The sequence below is a fragment of the Lactuca sativa genome, chromosome 8 (genome assembly GCF_002870075.4).
Source record: "Lactuca sativa cultivar Salinas chromosome 8, Lsat_Salinas_v11, whole genome shotgun sequence".
Classification (NCBI taxonomy): Eukaryota; Viridiplantae; Streptophyta; class Magnoliopsida; order Asterales; family Asteraceae; genus Lactuca; species Lactuca sativa.
In genome coordinates, this window is record NC_056630.2 from 141,325,248 (window position 1) to 141,347,153 (window position 21,906).

The 21,906-nt window shown below is 35.4% G+C and overlaps 2 protein-coding genes across 2 annotated transcripts; one reads left to right on the plus strand and one right to left on the minus strand.

Annotated features, from left to right (window-relative positions):
• Nucleotides 1–11,728: 11,728 nt before the first annotated feature.
• Nucleotides 11,729–13,131, plus strand: LOC111893707 (multiple organellar RNA editing factor 2, chloroplastic). Its single transcript, XM_023889776.3, has 4 exons — nucleotides 11,729–12,213; nucleotides 12,475–12,572; nucleotides 12,652–12,717; nucleotides 12,808–13,131. The coding sequence occupies exons 1-4, from the start codon at nucleotides 11,786–11,788 to the stop codon at nucleotides 12,948–12,950; spliced, it is 735 nt and encodes a 244-aa protein (XP_023745544.1). The 5' UTR covers nucleotides 11,729–11,785; the 3' UTR covers nucleotides 12,951–13,131.
• Nucleotides 13,132–15,104: 1,973 nt separating this feature from the next.
• LOC111893688 (exocyst complex component EXO84A) lies at nucleotides 15,105–19,134 on the minus strand. Its single transcript, XM_023889751.3, has 7 exons — nucleotides 18,146–19,134; nucleotides 17,801–17,898; nucleotides 16,689–17,724; nucleotides 16,190–16,612; nucleotides 15,924–16,109; nucleotides 15,716–15,852; nucleotides 15,105–15,644 (listed from the first exon to the last, which is right to left on the minus strand). The coding sequence occupies exons 1-7, from the start codon at nucleotides 18,308–18,310 to the stop codon at nucleotides 15,287–15,289; spliced, it is 2,403 nt and encodes an 800-aa protein (XP_023745519.1). The 5' UTR covers nucleotides 18,311–19,134; the 3' UTR covers nucleotides 15,105–15,286.
• Between the last annotated feature and the right edge of the window lie 2,772 nt (nucleotides 19,135–21,906).

The window sequence follows — 21,906 nt, forward strand, 5'->3', positions numbered from 1 at the left end:
GGGAGGCAAGGAGCGAGAAGATGCACCTGGGTTGCAGGTCTCCGGCGTGGGTGAAGATGAAATGGGAGGGAAAGGGTATCAGATGGAGACAAAGATCAATAAAGGGGATCGATCACTAATTGAATATTTTATTTATTGCAAAAGAATTAAAAATGATATATTGTATTAATATAGACCATAATTACACTCTAAATATAGATAAGGGCATCATTGTCAATTTGCTTTTAAAATCAGTGGATGAATAAAAACGAACCGTGGAAATATTAGCCCCCTTTAATAAATCACCAACCAAACTTTTTCGGCCGAGAAATGAATTGATCGAGTTATAATCGTTTGGTATATCCAATTTAGATGAAATTAACCTATTGAAGATCATTGTTAATTAGTTATTAACATTAATTTAGTATATTACAAGTTAATTTATCCATAAGTGTTGTTCTCATTATTACTATTGTAACATCTATAAAATCATGAAAAATTTAAACTTTTAAAAACCAAACCAAAAATCACAAATTGCGTACAACATAGTTTTCAAAACATGTTCTATATCAGAGTTTCCCAAAATCATAAGCCCAAAACATGAGGATGTGTATGATCACGACTTCGCCTTTCCGCGAACCTCTGAAGTACCTGAATCATAACCCAAAACTATAAGCTAACACTTAGTGAGTTCCCTCAAAGTATCAACACATGAACAAATAGCACACATATAATAACAGCACACAATGGGTCTACAACTAAAAGACTGGATTACCCCTGAGCCCACATCATAAGTTTGGCTTGCCCTCGGAGCCCACAACTTATGTCCGGCTTGCTCCCTGACCAGATCGGTCCTTGGAATGAATACCACCAAGCCCTTAGTACGAGTCTAGCATGCCCTACCTGACCCTCACCTCGTATCTGGAATGCTCATGAGCCCTCATTATGAGTCTGGCATGCCCTACCCGTCCCTCAACTCATATCTGGATTGCTCCAGGGTTTGTTTGGCTACCGCACGGAGCAGTACAACCTCAACCCAACCCACACAATATGTCGACATATAACAACTACTAACATATACAGATAATCATGCAGACAATATCACAAGTATTCCTTGTTCGATTAGGTGTCTAATCCCATAACTATATTGGTATGTACTTGACCCAATTGTGAGCATGGTCCTTTTGGTTTGCCTTCACTATAGCAACTGCTAGGATGAATTAAGGAGAAAAAGGATTAATTATGATTTATAATATATTATATGAATAATATATTAAAGGAGAAATCATATTGTTTAATTAATATTAGTCAATAGTTAATAAGAATTAATTTTGTGGCTAAAAGAGATTAATTAAATAAAAGGGACTAATTGTGTAATTATAAGATAGTTGCTTAAATGGGCTAATGGACTCCATAGAAGTTGGAGTGGACGAAATCTATGGGGAAACCCATTAGAATTCGTCCAAGGCTTCTTAGGAGGTAGTCCATGGGTTGCGTAGGGCCTAAGCAGTTAGATTAGGGTTTCCTGGTTGAAAAACCCTAATAGCCTAACTATATAAGGAACCGCTAATGCCACAAAAACTTGTGGAAGTAATCCCTAAGAGTTCTTGGACATTTTTGGTGCTCCTCCTCCTTCTCCTAAGTCATCTTGTTTCTAATGGTGTTTGTGACTCCATTAGAGGTGCAACATTTGAGGCACTAAGCTTTCAAAGGTCAAGATCAAGAAGGATTGAGATTGTTATTGCTATATAGCAATCAAGTTAAGATCTAAACCCTTATTCATATGTTAATTTGATTATTGTATGCTAGATCTAGGGTTTATGAGCTTTGGATGATTATTGCATGAATATTAGACAAACTAGGTCCAAAGCTTTAGGGTTTGCATGTACACCATAGGATTGATGTAGTTAGTTGTTGTGTAAGTTGCATTCTCAAATTCGATTATGATTACGGCATCCCTCTTCATAGTTCGAATTGTGAGATTTGACAATTAGTTTAAACATTTAAGACTTATTGCTATAAGTGTTGAAATTGTTTAGACACACATATAAGCTATCTAAGGAAAGATGTATGAGGTTGAGAAACTTAGATAAAGGATTATCGAAGCAGATCGTGTTAGACATATGAATTTTGGAAGTCAATAAGTATTGATTTCTAGAAGTCCAAATGTTTTCTAAATACGTGTCAAAGTTAGTGGGAGCATAAATGTTATGTTGGTATGGAGATATTTATCATGTTAGTGGGAGCATGATTATTATTTTAAGTGTTGCAAGTTAGTAATATTATTTATAGAAAACAAAGTTTCAATTCGCAAAGTTGCAAATGTTGAATAGTTGTTTTGCTATAATTAAGGGAAAGAATATTATACTTCATTTCAAATCTAAAGGCTTATATCGAGAAATTTTAATTAGATTTAGTCAAAAGACATATATGAATGTTATGTTGAAAAGGTTTAAAATAGGGGCATTCTATACATGGCAGTATTATAGCAAGAAACTGGTAAAGTATCACATTTTTCATTATGAGTCATGTCTTATATGCTTCGGGTATAGGATCGATTGCATATGCTGTAATATTTGACCGTTTTAAAAATTTTAAAATGCTTAGGGCATTAAGAGGGAAAAGGGATTAGAACCGATTTGACTAAAATAATTGAACAACTGTTAACGACAATCTAAGGTTCGCAAAGGATTGGTCACTTATGAGCAATTGGAAGTATAGTAACGAATGGACCATAATGGAATTATTATGATTAGATATGATTCTATTAATAATGAGTTGTTGTATGGCAAGTATGGAAATGTTTCCATATTGGGAGTTGGAAGTTAAGAATTTATGTCTAGATTAGAAACTTTTATGCAAGAAGGATGTTCGAAGGAATGTACTTTGAATGTGAGACTTCACATCTATGGAATTGTCTTGTAACAATCCCCAATAGAGAACTTCGTAATTTCATTGGCAAAGTCTTGGTGAATTTGTCTCTATGACCTTACAAAAGGATCATTGCATAAAATGTTAGAATCTAACATATTCTAGTAGTGGCGAGAATTTTGTATTCTTACACTAACGATAAGGATTAGGAATTAAGAATTGATCATCATTGGAAATGTTTTCAATTGATCTATTTCACAAAGTAAGGACCATAGATAAACATAGTATGCATGCTTGGAGCATGGGACAACTGTTGTTATAATTCAAGTAATAAGTTGATTACCCGAAACAACGAATAATGAGTAATCAATATGGTGATTAAATAAAGGTGTCTTATTTATACTAAAAAAATTTGGGGCCATATTGGATTCTATTATTCTTGTGTTTCGCTTTGCATGTTTTGACTTATTGAATAATAAGATTATTCGAACGTTCCACAGTCGCTCATACTTTGGGAGTAGGTATGAAAGAAGATTGTCATGAATTGGTTTGTAGATTGTCTAAAGTGTATTAGACATAGCAAAAGTTTGATGCAACGTTCATGAGTGCTTATGAATAAGATTTGAGCATTGGATTAAACCCACGCTCACTTGGATCGCTTCATGGATTTTATCACGAGTGATTGGTGAGATGATAGTATCTTATATTCTTGAAACCGAGACGCGTTAGTTGTATTATGCAAGTTGGTTGCCCATTGATAATATGTAAACACACCAGTAACTTGGTGTTATAAAACATATTGTTGTGTGTAATTTGATGAGTAGGTACAAGCGAGCATTGAGTCAAAATTTATTCGTTCCTTTTACCCAAAGTGGGATAAAATCGATATTTGTGGGCCCCTCGATGATTTAGTGATTACACCCTAAGCGCTTGGCCAAGTTGGGACTAAGTTGACGTGTTCAATTGTAGTCTGTTGTCAGTCGTCATAAATCGAAAATCGGGAAACAACACATGAACAGAGAGTATGATTAAAATTCATGTCTCAGTTCATACGATATTTAGAATGGAGGAATATATGATCCCTTATCTAAAGGAAACGTTTTTATATGATCAGAGTTCGACATCGACTTTTGAAAGCTACTATTGCTGATCAGGTTTCGAAGTCATACACAATATAGTTATTAGACTTCTCTAAGTGGGAGACTGTTGGATTAGGTGTCTAAGCCCATAACTATATTGGTATGTACTTGACCCGATTGTGAGCATGGTCCTTTTGGGTTGCGTTCACCATAGCAACTGATATGATGAATTAAGGAGAAAAATGATTAATTATGATTTATTAATATATTATATGAATAATATATTAAAGGAGAAATCATATTGTTTAATTAATATTAGTCAGGAATTAATAAGAATTAATTTTGTGGCTAAAAGAGATTAATTAAATAAAGGAGACTAATTGTGTAATTATAAGATAGTTGCATAAATGGGCTAATGGACTCCATAGAAGTTGGAGTGAACAAAATCTATGGGGAAACCCATTAGAATTCATCTAAGGCTTCTAAGGAGGGAGTCTATGGGCTGCTTAGGGCCTAAGCAGTCAGATTAGGGTTTCCTGGTTGAAAAACCCTAATAGCCTAACTATATAAGGAACCCCCTGATGCCCCAAAAACGTCTGGAAGTAATCCCTAAGAGTTCTTGGACATGTTTGGTGCTCCTCCTCCTTCTCCTAAGTCATCTGGTTGCTCATGGTGTTTGTGACTCCATTAGAGGTGCAACGTTTGAGGCACTAAGCTTTCAAAGGTCAAGATCAAGAAGGATTGAGATTGTTATTGCTATATAACAATCAAGTTAAGATCTAAACCCTTATTCATATGTTAATTTGATTATTGTATGCTAGATCTAGGGTTTTTAAGATTTGGATGATTATTGCATGAATATTAGACAAAGTAGGTCCAAAGCTTTAGGGTTTGCATGTACACCATAGGATTGATGTAGTGCTCAAAACTCATCAGTCCTACCGATCTACCAAACTATCATATCAAAACTAGCATGGATATTTATTCCATACTCAACATATTAATGAATATCATGTTATCTAACCAATGGTCCGACCTTGGTGCCTTTGACCCGTAAATATAATGAGGAAAACTCGCCTCGTAAATCCGGAAAAAAAATAGCAAAAAAGTAGATCATTCAGCGATTCCACTCTACAGATCACCTATACACAGGAAAAAAAACCCAACCTTAGGCTTCATAACAAATACCCAAAATGTCCCTAGGGTGAAACTAGGTCAAAAGTCAACCAAGATGAGTACACCCAACGTACTCAGCCTTTACACCCTGCGTATTCCGCCCTTGACCAAAAACGGGCAGTTGACCACCTACGCCTAGCGTACGCCATGGTACACCTAATGTACTCAGTGGCTATGCAAAACCTCCATTAAGTGCTTAATTCAACAAGTCCAAATGTCCAAATCTAGATCCAAGTCTAAAAAGGTGCTCCTAACCATAAAGTTTCCAATTTTATGGCTATGCATGCCTTAACAAGTCCCAAAACCAAAACCCTAGTTTGTCTTAACCACTTAAGAACTCTACATCTTGCATGCAAGCACTAAATGTGCCAAGATAGCAATTTTATGACTTAATGCACCTCAAATCTTCTGAAAGGACGACTCTTGTGGTCTTAGAGTAGCTTTTACTCATTAAGTCCAAGAAAAAGGACTAAAAACTCATAAAACTTCACATGGCTATTGTTGGATTAGTGTCTAAGTCCATAACTATTTTGGTATGTACTTGACCCGATTATGACCATGGTCCTTTTGGGTTGCCTTCACCATAGCAATATGTAGGATGAATTAAGGAGAGAAAGGTTTAATTATGATTTATTAATATATTATAAGAATAATATATTAAAAGAGAAATCATATTGTTTAATTAATATTAGTCAAGAATTAATTGATAATTAATTTTGTGGCTAAAAGAGATTAATTAAATATAGGGGACTAGACTGTAATTATTGGATAATTGAGTTATTGGGCTAAGGAATGCTAAAGGAACAAGGGGTGAACGAAATTATGATGGGAGCCCATCATATTTTCGTCTATGGCCTTATCCAGAAGGTTCCATGGGCTGCTTAGAGTTTAAGTTGTCCATTAGGGTTTTGACCGAAACCCTAGCAGCCCACATAAGTATATAAAGGACCCCTTAGGCCCCAAAAACGTGGGTAACTGAATACTTAGGGTTTTTAGACGTTTTTGGGTGCCTCCTCTATTCTCTTCTTCATCTTGTTGCCTAGTGGTGTTTGTGACTCCATTAGAGGTGCAACACTTGAGGCACTAAGTTTTCTAAAGCCAATCAAAGCAAGGAATTGATTGTTATTGCAATATAATAATCAAAGGTAATTACTAAACCCTTATTTTAGTTCTTATATGTTAGATCTAGGGTTTATAGCTCTGGATATTCAATTGCATGTTCATTAGACAAACTAGATCCAAAAGCTATTAGGGTTTGCATGTACACCATAGGAATGATGTTTTGCTCAAAACCCAACAGGTAGATCTTAAGGAAATACAAGTCAAGATTAAAGCTTTATATGTTCTAGAGCTTCCTAAAGAGGCAAAGCCCTCATATCTACAAGCTTGCTTCCACACCAAGACTCCTCAATGAATTCTCTTTCTTCCTTCAACACACCAAGAAAACACACTCAATGGTTAGGGTTTGCAAAAATGTCTCAAGGAGAGTCGAGGTTGAAAAGGTGAGGGAAATGAGGCTATAAGGATGATTATATAGGGGCTTAGTCCTAAAATTTTAGGGTTTCCACACCTGGCGAGTACGCCCACTGTAATAGGGCACGCCCTAGTACGCTAAGCATACACACATAAGGCATGAAGTACTCTCATTTCTCCAAAATTACAATTTTGTCACTAGGGCTTCCATTGGACACTTCCTTCTATTAAGGGACCAAAACACGATATAAAAAGTGTAACAGCCCGAATTCCCAGGTATTATTCATTCTTATATATTTTGGTGTTTTGTGAGGGGACTCGGCGAGTTGGAGCTCAAACTCGCCGGGTAGGATCGTGGTTTTGGATGCGGGTTCGCGCCTGGACTCGGCGAGTCCAAGGAATGGACTCGGTGAGTCCATGCTGTTTAATGAAACCCTAAATCCCCGGGTTTGGAGCCTATTTAAGGGCACTTATAGCCTCCCATTGCGGCTACCAGTCCCTTGAGAGAACCCTAAGAGAGCAAATTCGTTTTGGGAGAGAAGAAGTCACTTTTGAGCCTTTGTATTCCTTGTTTAGCAAGAAGAAGGTGGCAAGAGCAAGGAGGAGGTGAGATTCTAGCAGATCCAGAGTCCAGAGGCTTCATTTTGAGGTAATGGTTCGAATCTCCTTCAGCTTTAGGGTTGATCTTTAGAGTTAGGGTTTTATAACCCCTTTGAGGAATGATTATGTGAAGCAATTGGTCCTTCTTCGAGTTTGTGCCTTGGATCTAGACTCAAAGAGGTCCAGAGACCTTAACCCTTGGGCCTTTTTGGGTTGTTATGGAGTTATTAGACCTAGGTGGTCATTTTTGGGACCAAATCATCTTTTGATGCCTTGTGAGGGTTATGCAAGTATCAAGTTCCAAACTTTACGTGACATTCATGCTTGGGGAGGCTAGATCTATGGTTTGGGAAAGCAGATCTGGCCTCAGAAGGTCAATAGAGTTTGTGCATGGCATGAACTCGCCGACTTGTTCTTGAAACTCGGCGAGTAGGGTCGGGGTTTCACGTAAAGTGTTCAGCGAGTGGACTCGCCGGGTTGGGGGTTGACCCAGTGAGTCAGAGAGAGTCATTATGGGGGCTGAGTCGAGCCTGAACTCGCCGAGTTGTTCTTGAGACTCGGCGAGTTGAGTCGTGGTGGCCCCGCGATTCATGCTAGGTGGAACTCGTCGAGTGGGGGAAATACTCGACGTGTCGAGAGAGGATCCTAGGGAGTCAGTGGACACGTATAGACTCGCCGAGTCGCTCTAGTGCACTCGCCGAGTCCGGTCAAAGTTGACCGTTGACCAAAGTTGACCAGTGTTGACTTGATAGGGGTAGTCAGCCTTAGTTGTGAAAGTGTTAATTAGAGATATATTGTGTTATAGGAGGATTGTAGCTCGGGGGATCGAGCGCGAGTGATTTTCGGGATTTGCGAGTTAGCGAGATACACGAGGTGAGTCTTCTCACTATACTTTACCTTGAGTAGGTAATCAGAGTTATGTGACAGAGTATTTGTATGCTATGTATGTTATGTGTTGTACTGCATTATTTCTATGTGATTTATGTTGTGCATGTTTATAGAGTTGGAACCGGAAGGTTCAAAGAGTTAGAAACAGAGGGTTCACAGAGTAGGGTCCACGGACCCACAGAGTTATAGCCTCGAGTGGCTAATATGTGTTATATGTGGTATTTTGGGGAACTCACTAAGCTTTGTGCTTACAATGTTGGTGTTATTTGTTTCAGGTACTAGTGATGACCATGGGAAGGCGCCGGCTTGATCAGTACACACACACGGGATTTTATGTTATCAGATCTTGGGAATTTTTATGTAGCATGGATTGAGTTTCAAACACTAATGTTTTTATGAATATTAAATGATTTGTGTTTTTATAAAATGCGAAAAATTGTTTTGATATTTACGTTGTTACAAAAAGATTATAGGTTGAATTTAGAAGTACCTTAACATCGGGATGTTACAAATGTTATTAAAAGAATATCAGAAATCAAAGAAGGCGCACGAAGGAAGGCAGTAGCACTAGCTTGATAATTTGTTACGAGGAATGCAAAATAGTTGGACCCCTTATTGAATCAGGTCATCGATTCACCTTATGGTCGACTTGCTTGAATCAAAGAAGAAGAAACCCTCGGACTAGAGCCTTTAGTGCTTCTCCCCCATGAATGTGATCAACAAGAATTGATGTACCCACCATTCTAGATAGGAAAGAGATTGATGGTAAGAACCAGTCTGGACAAGTTCTTGGAGGCTTCTAAATAGCACGGGTCCAAGCTTGATTGATTGATTCTTTTCAATGAAGCTCCTGTAACCAATCTAAGCATTAGCATTTTCACCATTCTAATGGAAATACAATTCACTGGATTCAATCCCTTTTTGAAAGAAGTCCTCTTAGATGATTACTAAGATTTATATAGTTCTAAAGAAAATATACCTACAAATCAAATATGGAATTACAATATATATATATATATATATATATATATATATATATATATATATATATATATTGCAAGTAAATTTATTTCATTCATATCAATTGTACTAAAGAAAATATCCCTACAAATCAAATATGAAATTACAACAAATATAATGCAAGCAAATTTTATTTCACTCATATCAACACACATAAACTCCCTTTAAACATTTCATTTTGAAAATTTCGTTTTATCCATACCACACCAAACTAAACCCCATCCATGTTTAACACATCCGATAGTTGAATACATACCATTATAAATTTGAATTGTTCTAAAGAAAATATCCCTACAAATCAAATATGAAATTACAATAAATATATTGCAAGCAAATTTATTTCACATCAACATTGACAAATCTCTATCCACATAAACTCCCTTTTATATATATATATATATATATATATATATATATATATATATATATATATATATATATATATATAGAGAGAGAGAGAGAGAGAGAGAGAGAGGAGGGTTCAATTGAGAAAAAAAAGCTGAGAATGGGGGAATCATTCTCAATCACTCATTTATTTTTGCCGCAAAAATCTCCGTCGTACCAGCAGAAATGGGAAAGAAATAGACATGTGTTTTCCAACAAAACATGTTTCCTTAAACTATGCTAATCATTACCTTAATATATACAAAAACATAGTTTTTTCGTGTTTTTTTTAATTTTTAAGAAGCTATTTTTATCGAAAAATGATTTTAAATATACCAAAATTTATGATTTTTTATTCTCGACAAATAGACATTCATATTGATATAGTTTTAAGATAAAATATTTTTTTTTTTTATATTTTCAGCTATCGTTATTCATAAGTGAATAAAAATGAATCAGGTTTTTACTATAGTACATTCGTTATTCAGTTATGAATAAAACCTATGATTAATTTTTTTTTTTTACAATTTAAGTACCATTCATATATGAATATAGTATATAATAAACATAGTATATTCATATTTAAATATTAGACGATGCATTCACTTATGAATATTACATAATATATTCACTTGTGAATATTAGATAATATTTTCATATCTGAATATTACATAGTATTACATGGTATATCACATGTGAATATTACATAGTATATTCATTTGTGAATATTAGATGATATATTCACATATGAATGTTACACAGTATATTCACATATGAATATTACACAGTATATTCACATATGAATATTATAAGATATTTTCACAAATATATATAATTTTTATATGTTATTCACATATGAATAACATACAGACTTGCATATTTTTTTTGTTTTAATAATCATATACTGAGAAAACATATTCATATATGAATATAACGTGGTAATTTAGGTTATGCATTTTATCAAACAGTTGGAATGCATACAATTTAACTTTTTTTTAAAAATGTTAAAAACATGATATTTTGACTATTTAAATCTTACAAAAGAGTAGATTGATAGAGAAATATATGAATTTTTTCAAAAAAAAAAAAAAAAACGATTTGATCTTTTTCTAACCTCAATTTTGAAGTTTTATTTGATAATCGATGTTGAATGAATGATATGAAGTGGATTTTTGTTAATTATCGATGATGTGGATCTAATAACGTTGGGAGTATAATTAATCATAGATGTTGAAGATCTGACCGTATTCAATCACAATTGAAGGTTGAATTAAAAGAACCAAAAACGAATTTTTGTTGTTAACTGTTGAATCGTGTTGATTATTGACGAAGATCGATGATTGATTAGCACTGGGTGATGTTGATGATGGTTTAATTGAAGAAATGTGGATGATTGTTGAAAGTTGGAGAAGAAATTTGGATGATGAACGATGAATGGGTTTGAACTGTAATCTGATTCTCTACAGCTACGTATTTGAGATTGAAGGTTGTTATCATATTTACAAGTTTGCCACCGTGTCTTTTTATGCTTAGATAAAATGAGTGGCTGAGAATGATTCCCCTATTCTCAACCTTTTTTATTTTCTCAATTGAACCCACCTCTCTCTCTCTCTCTCTCTCTATATATATATATATATATATATATATATATATATATATATATATATATATATATATATATATATATACTAGCCGTTTATCCACGCAAAGCGGCGGACGACAAATAGTTTGTTTCGACAATTAATTTCTTTTCGATGGAGAATGATTATTTTCAACTCAATTATTAATTTGTTTTAGGAAACATGTCATATTAAAAATAAAAAAAAAATCATGAAATGACCAAATTATTGGGTGTTATGTATTTATTTGGATGAAAAAAGATCTGGTCAAAACCTTAGAAGAGAAGATTTATAGGTGTTTGTTTAAATTTTAATATTATTTTATTAGTGATTAGTTGTACAATTAGCTTAATGATTTGGACGTCTTAAAAAAAATATTATTATTTTATTCAATCTATTTTTAGAAATAGTAGGATTTGTTTTATAAGATGGTGTATATATATATATATATATATATATATATATATATATATATATATATATATATATATATATATATATATATATATATATATATAATTTAAATACAAATAGAATTGATTGGGCTAATTTGAAATCGATTGGGTATATTTGCTTTTCATCTTTAGCCCAATAATTGAAAATGTGAATATATTATATATCCAGTACCCCCGGCCCCCTCTATCCATAAACCCTTCTACAATCACTGCACTCGTCCAAACCACCGTATCCGTAGACATGGCGGCGACAACGGCGGCGGCCATTGGCCGGTCACTTCTAACCTTACGATCATCCTCTTCGTTCCTTGTCATGTCCAAGCGTCTGTTTTCGTCTTCATCTTCCATAGGTAGAGCTTCTCCCCTACCCGGATTTTCTCGACCCGTCCGGTCGACGGTTTCTCTTTCACACTCCCTCCGAGTGTTCGCACCAGGTGCGGTTCGCCTGAACACTATCCGGTGCCGTGTAACCCGCGCCGGAGGTGCTTATTCTCCTCTGAACTCCGGTTCGAACTTCAGTGATCGACCACCGACGGAGATGGCGCCGCTGTTCCCCGGATGTGATTACGAGCATTGGTTAATCGTGATGGATAAGCCCGGCGGTGAAGGCGCCACCAAGCAGCAGATGATCGACTGCTATGTTGAAACCCTATCTAAAGTTCTAGGAAGGTACGTCATAAAACCCTAATTTACGCCAAATTCCACGTTTTATTTTTAGTGGTCGTCGTTGTCTTTGAGGCAAATCTCTTAAGACGAAGATTTTTAGATCCCAGAACCCCTGATGGGCCTAAAACGCTTCTAAGAAAAAAAATCCATCTTTAGGGACCAAACTGTTAGGTTTTGGAAAACAATGATCGAATTTGAGTTTATGTGTGTAAGAATTTGATGAATAACCTTTCTTTGCTTTTGCGAATTTGTTAATTGTGCTAGTGAGGAAGAAGCAAAGAAGAAGATATATAACGTTTCTTGTGAGAGGTATTTTGGATTTGGGTGCGAGATTGATGAAGAGACATCAAACAAGCTTGAAGGTTTGTCTTCAATTTTTATCTAATCCATTAGTTTTTGAAGGGGCAAGTTAGTCACAGCTTTTAGCTTTATGTTGTACAGGGCTGCCTGGTGTGCTTTTTGTGCTACCAGATTCATATGTGGATGCTGAAAATAAAGATTATGGAGGTATGCCAATAATAAATATGTCATGATGTTAAAAGTGAATTAGGGTTTTGATATTGAAGTTAATTAATTAATGGATATGGTGATTGACAGCTGAGCTGTATGTAAATGGAGAGATTGTCCAGAGATCCCCTGAAAGGCAGAGGAGGGTTGAACCAGTTCCACAAAGAGTGCAAGACAGGCCCAGATACAATGATCGAACAAGATATGTCAGGCGTCGTGAAAATAGCCGCTAGTCATCTTCACTTATCATATTTATTTTTCGTTTCAGATCAGAAATATTCTCTCTTTCTCTAGTGTATGTGGATGAATGAAGTAATGGACGTGTTCAGTTTCTTTGTGCATGTGTTAGCTGTTGGCTTTTGACACTCATGGTTCTATGATTCTATTTATCAATATATACTTAGTAATCAATAATCATTGTTCTTTAGAAGTTGGATATTTCACTGCTTTCATTTGTTTTCTATTTGTATTAAATAGTTTTGTAACATTATTTAGGCTGGTGGGTGAGCTCCACGGCATGGCAAGTACATCCGGAGTCTCTCTCTGAGGTGACTGTACATCGAATATGACATCACTCCCTTACGATTAGGGACAAAGACAGATGTCTGTTTATCTATACTTATGTGTGTAGACATGAAAATCAACCCCAACCTCTACGTAGATGTTGCTTTGGTATTCAAACTAAGTTCTTAGTTTCTTTGTTAAAAAGACCCAAGTGTTTATTTGGTTTCTCAAAGTTTTCAAATATGGATAGATATTGTGGATAGGGATGAGCAAAACGACCGAACCGGTCGGACCCGAACCGGATCCGACTCGGGAACCGGCTTCGGCCAAAATCAAGAACCGAACCAGCCCGGCGGTTCTACCGGTTCCGGTACTACTGATTCCTGGTTCTTGTCGTGTCTTTAAATGTTGAAACCGGTCCTTGAAAAATTACATCATATGGTTCTGGTTTTTGCTGGTTCTACCGGTTTTTTTGCCAGTTCTACCGGTTCCGGTTTCCACCAGTTTCCGGTTTCAAAAATCCACAAAAATAACGTCCCGGTCCCGGCCCCAGCCCGACCGGTTCCATCGGGTTCCGGTACCGGTTCTGGCTGGTTCCCCGGTCCATATGCTCATCCCTAATTGTGAATGTTTTGAATCATTTGATGAAATGCTACCAAAGAGTTGGTACAAGGAGAAATCTTTTGAAATGCACGAACTGTTGAATGAGATAAGTGAAAAGCAACATCTCGGTGAATCTATTGTTCAAAAACCAATTATAGCAAACAACTATAGTATATGGTGTCTCAATTAGGTTTATGATATTTATGTGTTTTTTTTTTTTTTTTTTTTTTTTTTTAATCAGGTTTAGTGTTTTGGTTATTTGATGTTGATTAAGATTAATCATATGATGACATTATACTAATTAGTTGATTGCCATTGTAAGGTTTTCAATATGAGAAATGAAAATGAACAATTTGTTGTTTTGTGTAAAATGGCAGGATTAATGTTTTTACGAGAGCAACATATTTGTATCAAATGAATGATTGAGTTTGGCTTCAAAATAAATAGTATGATGTTTACTATTATATCGCGTCTTATCGAAAATATATCAAACTTGTTACATAATGCTACAAAGTTCATTAATAAGACATGATAGTAGACTCGTTAACTATAAAATAGTTCTATTTTGGGACTTCAAATTAAGTTCACCACATTATCAATCAATTTAATTCACACCTCTAAGCGAAAGGAGGCGGTATATATGACTTCAAATCTATATATTGAGTTCATAAGCTACCCGATATCATCACACATGATAATCGATACATGTGAAATACGCTTAATGACTGCTTGTTGAATGTCCTTTGAGTTCCAAGGGGATCTCCAAGTTACACAAGTGACCTTTTGAAACTTTAGACTGAGAAATAAACTTCACCACAGCACTACCAACAATATTGTGTTGTCACACCTCCATGCGTTCCATTTCAGATTTTCTCGATGATGGGAACAAAATGAATTGTTGTGAATATGAAAAAAAGTTCTTTAGGTCTAGTTTATAATAATAATCATGGCCAATATAACCTAACTATTACAATGCACATACTAAATACTTGTATTAATGTTAGAAATACTCCATTTCGGACAAGTTCTTCGTGTTTTGGGTGAGTTTTTCTTTTCGAACATTATTTTTAACCGAATAAAACCTAACTACAAAAAATAGTCACGGACAATATAATCTAACCACTATAAAACACATACAAAATTATTATTCAATTGCACTCTTTAGAAACATTACCATTTAGAACAAGTTCTTCGTATTTTGGATTATGATTTTTCGTTTCGGACATTGTTTTTGAACTTAATAAGATCTAATTAGGCAAATAACCAACTACTTCTAAACACATACGAAAATATTCATTTTATTGCAAAAAAAATAATATTCAATTTTTGACAAATTCCTCACATTTGGAATAGAGTTTTCATTTCGCACATGGTTGGTTTTCCTTTGAACATATATGATTATATTTATATGTTAATATTAATACTACGAAACTTGTGTTAAGTTTTTGCTAAATTGGAGTCTTCATTCTTGGTTTTGAAGAACCACTTTGCTAACCCTTCTTATCTTCTTGAGCTGCAACAACTCATCAGAAGTTGTTAAACTAACAACCTCTTTTATCTCCACATTCACAACACTAACACCCTCCTCCTCTTCAACACAAACATCATCTGACATCTCTGTTGGTTGAGGTTCCAAGTAAACTTCTTTAAACCTTTCATTGTCATCATCATCATCATCATCTTCAATCGAGTCGCTTGAAAAATATGATTGGTATTCTTCACTCCCTTCATCCGACTTCCATTTTTCTTCTTCAAGTGCTTCAAGCTCTTCGATAGCTTCCATGGCAGACTTGGCTACCTTCTCATAATCAACCACGTATCTACACAACAATACAACATATTTCAATGTCTGTTTCTACTTTCTATCACCAATGTAATGAGAACTATGCACCTGTTTATATCAAATCCACCAGAAACAATGGCTGATTCCATCTCTAATACACCATCTTTTGAAGAATTCATCATATTTGTGGTTAAGTATCCTCCACGCCTTGCGATTTCAACCACAAATTGCATGTCAATCGCAAACTGTTGTCAAAACAAAAGTTAATGAAATCATGTTTAAAGACACTCTTGTAAGTTGAAACAGAATCTTTTACCTGAGTTAATCTATCAGATTCATCAACAGTTGTATCCTCCTTGTTAGTCATCCAGATTTCATGATTTCTGGAAATCCAATCGAATGTGGCTTCAATGAGCTCTATCAGTAACCTCACCAACCAATCAAATTCAACCACATTCTCTTCAGCAAGTTCTTCTACTTTCCTTAGTTCCAGAAACAATATCTGCTCATTTCACAACAACTATTAACTATTAATTCAAACTTCAGATAAATAATCGGTGTAAGAAAATTGTTAATGGTTACCTGATAAGGAAGAGAAGGCATTAGATCATGCAACAACTTGATATCACTATGCTCCCTAATGCAAGAAGCTTCATTAGACATTATGTCATGTATAAACTGCTTACAAAATTCAGTTCTCAGTCTATTGAAAGTGCCTGCAACTGATTCCATGTGACTTTCAATTACAATCTTTAAATCGTTTGCGTTTGTGAATAAGTTTCTGATCACAATGAAGAAGAATTCCTCGAGTGTTGATAAATTGGCAAATACTGAAACTTTTTGTGACAATGATTCTGCCTTTTGGATTCTTGATACAACATGGTTTGTTTCATGGGTGAGTGCTGTTTGAAGGAGGAAAACATACTCTGTAAACAAGTTCATGAGCTCTTCAAGAATTGAACTTCCCAAAATAGAAACCAAAGATGAAACATCTTCGATAGCTGTCTGAAATTATGAAAGGCAAGTAAGAAGATTTGACCAGGTCTGATATGAACTATCTAGATTTGGAATTTGGGCATACCTGTAGCAGTGACATGAACTTTCTGCCACTGTTGGTGAGTAAGCAATACTCAGCCAATGAAGAGTCGTCTTCTGTCAACATTCCTGATACCAGATATCTTCCCATAACCCAATCATCATTAGATGTGAAGATGCTGATGACTTTCTTGAAATGATCAAAATGAGTCTTCAAAAAACCTTCTATACAAGGAAGGATGTGTTCGATCAAACATGGTTGTAACACTAACTTTTGGCTTTCTAACATAGAGCAATATGACATGGCAGAATGTAAAGAGTTGACCACCATTGACAACCCGTCACCAGTATGTGAAATCAATCTAACATGTGTATTGAAGCAAGAAGCAAAAGCTTCTGTTTCCTCGCATGCCCATTTCATAAGTTCTGAATCATAAGTTGAAGCTTCTCCATGTAGCATAACAAAACTCCTTGCTGCTTGATACATCATGGAAAATACGTATTTTGCTAGATCATGAATGTGAATCCCAGGTAGAAATCTTGCTGAAGATTGCAAATTGTTTACACCAGATGTGATGCGAGTATGGTAATATTTGAAAAGTAAACGAGTTGCAAGATGATCAAAACCAAGTCGGGAAAGTCCAACTAATGATTTTTGCAGTTCTGCAGCAGAGATTCTTGTGTTGTCAGCCACCAGTGTTAGCTTATCTGCAAGCTTCACCCTCCTTTCAGCCATGTCAGATTTATAGCACATCCAGACATCTGGTGAAACATCCTCTTGTAATTTCACTTTTGGAGAATTTCCATCTTCTATCTCAAAAATCCCCAATGCTTCTTCTAATCTATGCTCAAACAGAAGGTTGTCTAGGGTTTCTAATACCTCATCAGCACAAGTCTTGAAAAAAGTAGTTGGGTTTTGATCATCAAGTGGGTGTTCCTCAAGGACTGTGTCCATTGGATCATCTGATACAGCCTTTAGATAAGCACCATCCATCAGATTCTGAACAAGCTGTTTTTGGGACATCAGATGATACTTCAACTGCATCACCTCATTGTTTATACCTTTTGTTTCTCTAAAAACCCTGTAAACATGATGACCAATATCAAATCCTGCTTTCATTAGGGAAACTCGTATTAGTAAGAGATATTAAAGATTACCTGATGAAGGATAAGTAATTGGAGATTATGTTATCTTGGAAATCAACTTCTGATGCTTGCTTCAACTCTATGAGTTCTAAACATAGATGATTGATCCCCTAAAACAATGAAAAACTCATCACCATGTCAACACAAGAACACGGCCAGATTTTCGAAATCTGGATATAGAAACGACATTCAGCAAGTTCTTTAGCATTTGACCAAAATCAGTTTGAATGTTCGAAGTCAGGGCCCTCATTCGTTTCCAATTCCAAATTTTAAAATCCGGGATAGTTACTATATAATGTTCCAGAGATACAAATTAATTTAGGGCAATCATATTAGATATATAAGTCCGGTGTCTACCTTGGCGGTCATTGATGCAAGCTCATCAGACTCGATGTCGGAGTCTTCATCGCTGGTGACTGAAGACGGTTCAGAACTTGTATCATCGACGACAGATTCTCCGTTCTCCATATCATCACCGTGATCTCTGAATCGGAATTTTGATGCGGGAGGAGATGTTTCCATGGCGATTTTAGGTACAATGGATATCCTATGCAATGATCCGAATCCCGATTTTGTGCCATTTAGATGAGAATCTTGGAGAAATGAACTTCGATTTCTTCGTTCAGTTGATCGCAATGAGACAGAGGTTGGCTTTCGATATGCGTTTGTTTTTTTTGCAGGCAAAGTGGATCTCGAACGTATATGACGTCGTTTTGTTTGGCGGGAACTACAAGGGATTTCCCCTTTTCTATTACTTGATTTAAAGTGCCATAGGTATAAAGGAGAGAATAAGAAAGGAAACGGGAGGAAATGAGAGGAAAACAAGAGAGAATCATGCTCCCGAGTTTCATTAAAGGAAGGAAGTGGAAGAAAATGGAATGATCATTTTCCCTCCTAACTTTCCTTCCGATTTGGGAGGATTCGGAAAGAAAGAACAAAATGTTTAATTTTCCTTTTATTTCTCTCCAACTTGGAAGCACAAAAGAGAATTTTTTTTTTCTTTTCTCGTCTTTTCTCTCCTTATTTCTTTTCTCTTCTCTTTCTTTTGTTTGCTACAACTCGGGAGCGGGGTGTAAGTGTTTTCCAAGATTTAGACATGACTTAGTAACTTTCAAAAATAGCCATGAATTTTACATATATTATTAATCGTTGGAACAAACATTTCAGGTGTAGGCTCAAATGCAAAAGTAAAGTACAAGGTTCAAGTTCAAATGTGAGGTAGGCTGAACTTCTTTTGTCTAGATTTTTAAGAGATCTGAATTTTTAAGATTTGGATTTCTAACATGTTGTAAATGAGTAAAGAGAAAATGACTCGGGATGGTAACCAACTGTTGAGTTTGTTCTCATTGGGTTATTTTCCTTTTTTTGTGCCCGATATATCATTAAATTTGTTGTTTATGTTTACCATAACCCTTTGACTGGCTATCACAGGTCAAAAGTCAGTCAAAAGGGTTATGGTGAACACAAACAACAAGTTCAATGGTATATTGAATACAAAAAAAAAAAAAAAAAAAGAGACCAAATGAGTACAAACATAAAAGTTAATTACCCTCAAGAGTCATTTTCCCCACAAAATCAAACATACATTTACTTCACAAAAATCAAAAAATAAACAACCTTCATTTGACAGAAAAATGTATCGGATTCACATAAGCACCATATTTGATTCACAACAACACTTCTTTCGTGCTTCAACTATTTTTTTTTTTTTATCAAAGTACAAAAACAAATTTTTATATCAAAGTACAACATTAGTTAATTCAGAAACAAGAACACCATGCTTGAGAGCATAACCAAATCTTAAACAAAGCAATTACCTAATCTGAATCTAATCCTACATCAGGTCATCTGGGCTATTGAATGAAAATTCAAATAGAAAATAAAGACCCATAAATCGGAAATCCAAAATCGGAAAAAGATGAGAACGATAAGAACATGTGACTGGAAAAAAGAACAACCATAGCAAGAACATTAGGGAAAGAATATGATTTTAAGCAAATAATCTGATTTCTACCAACATCACAACCATTCCAGAGAATATAATCGAGTTTTAGGGGGAAAAAACTTACCAAGAGCGGTGTTTTGACAAGGGATCTGGATGGTTTTCCTTCCGATGACGATCGTTGGATGTGGAGTTAGAGTCGATGTGGCGCAGTAGTTGGAGCTAGAGGTGGTTGCGGAATCGGAAAATCAACTATTTTGACGAAGGAAGGCGGCGCTACCCGCGGAGATAGAGGAGGCGGCACAATCACCAGAGATGGAGATGGCAAAGTCGCTGGTGGAGGGAGGCGGCTCGGAGAGAAAGTGAAAGGGAGAAGTGGGCGCCGGTCTCGGGAAGTATGAAGTGAAGAAAAGAAGCACTGAAATTTTGGGAGTACAAAGGGGAAAGATGAGTCTTTTAAAATTTCAGACATTGTTCTATATCTGAAAGTTTAAGAGGCAAAAAACTAATAGGCTACTATATGGTCTGAATATGAATTTTTAAGAGGCTGCCTCTTAATTTTCAAATTAAGAGGCTGCAGCCCCTTAGACTGCTATGTCTGAGCAACATCCACCGGGGCGTTTTTGCGCGTTTTGACGGCACAAACACCACCCCTTCATCGTTTTTGCACATTATAAGTCTGCTCGTTGCTTCCCCTTACCACCACAACATCCTAAAAACACCGTTTCCTTCTTTTTTTCTCCTGAAAACGCTTGTGGACGTTGCACACACCTAACATCCTTAGTTAATTGAGGAATTATATATATATATATATATATATATATATATATATATATATATATATATATATATATATGTATGTATATATACCTTAATAACCATTTAACCTCAAATGCTGAATTTAAGAGGTACAAACTCTTATGCAATATATACAATAACTTTATGCATTAAAAGATCAAGAATCTTATTTCGGCCAACAAATTAAATTACAAGGATTTTGAATCAGTCTTCAAATTAAATTGGTCAAAGATGAACAAATATTCCTCAAATTCGGCCAATTGAATCGGTCAAAAGGAATAACACTTTATATACATTAGCTCACATAAACCTGCAACGGAAAAACTTTTTTTTTTCTCCCCCATGTCTCCTTCTTTAAATAAAAACATGAAATCCCTTAAAATAAAATAAATTTAATTGTTTTTGAATCTTGATGTGTATTAGTGTTAATTAGGTTTTTTTTTGTTGCAGATGACAACGAAATTTACCTATGGCAAAGGAGCAGCAGTTGGTAAAAGGATTTGATGACTTCGGCGAAGCTACCACACAAGTTTAAGATATGTGTCTCTACTCTGCCTCTTTTTTCTCGATCTACCTCCATCAATACCACGCCAAACACTGCCATCAGCCAAGAACAACCACCACCACTATCGACCTTCGGCTGCCATCGACGAACACAACCACCGAACAATTATTACATGGTGTTTATTTGTGGATCTGAATCTAAATTCCCACACCACCATCATCGATTTTCTCTTTATTTTTCTGATTTAGGTTTTAACTTGGTATAGTTGCAACCTGATTTTCATGGGACAGCATGGTCAGGGTTGTGGACTTCTTTGCCTTCGGTAATCAGATTCACCACCAAGCACCCTTTTTTATTTTTTTTATTTTTCCAAGCATCAATCTCGACTTTCTTCTACTCTTCTTTCCGCCATTAAAATGTTGTGCTTTTGTTACTCAAAATCTTAGGTCTAAGTTGTATTTGTTTTAAATGCAGATTGTTCCAAAATACACAATCTAAAATGCTTCATTTAGGCCCGTGTTACTCGAAATCTATTAAAAGTAAGTAAATCATGCTTGAACTTGCATTTTTCTAAACCTGAAAGTGGTTGGGAACATGTTTCTATTTCTCCTTGGAAGATAAAAAGATTAAGAGGCAACAAAACAAAACAAGAATTTATGAATTGGTTTCATACTTTGTTATACTCATGGTTGTCTATTTCAGTAACAACGTTTATATCATTTCAAAATATAACTTTAAATTGGTGTTGTGATTAGCTTCAGCCATAGTCATTCCAATTAGTTGTACTCTTTTTTACATACTCAAAATTTGTTTTTTGCTACTCAAAACTCACCAGGAAAAAATGAATAGAGAAGTAATATCTTGAATCGACCT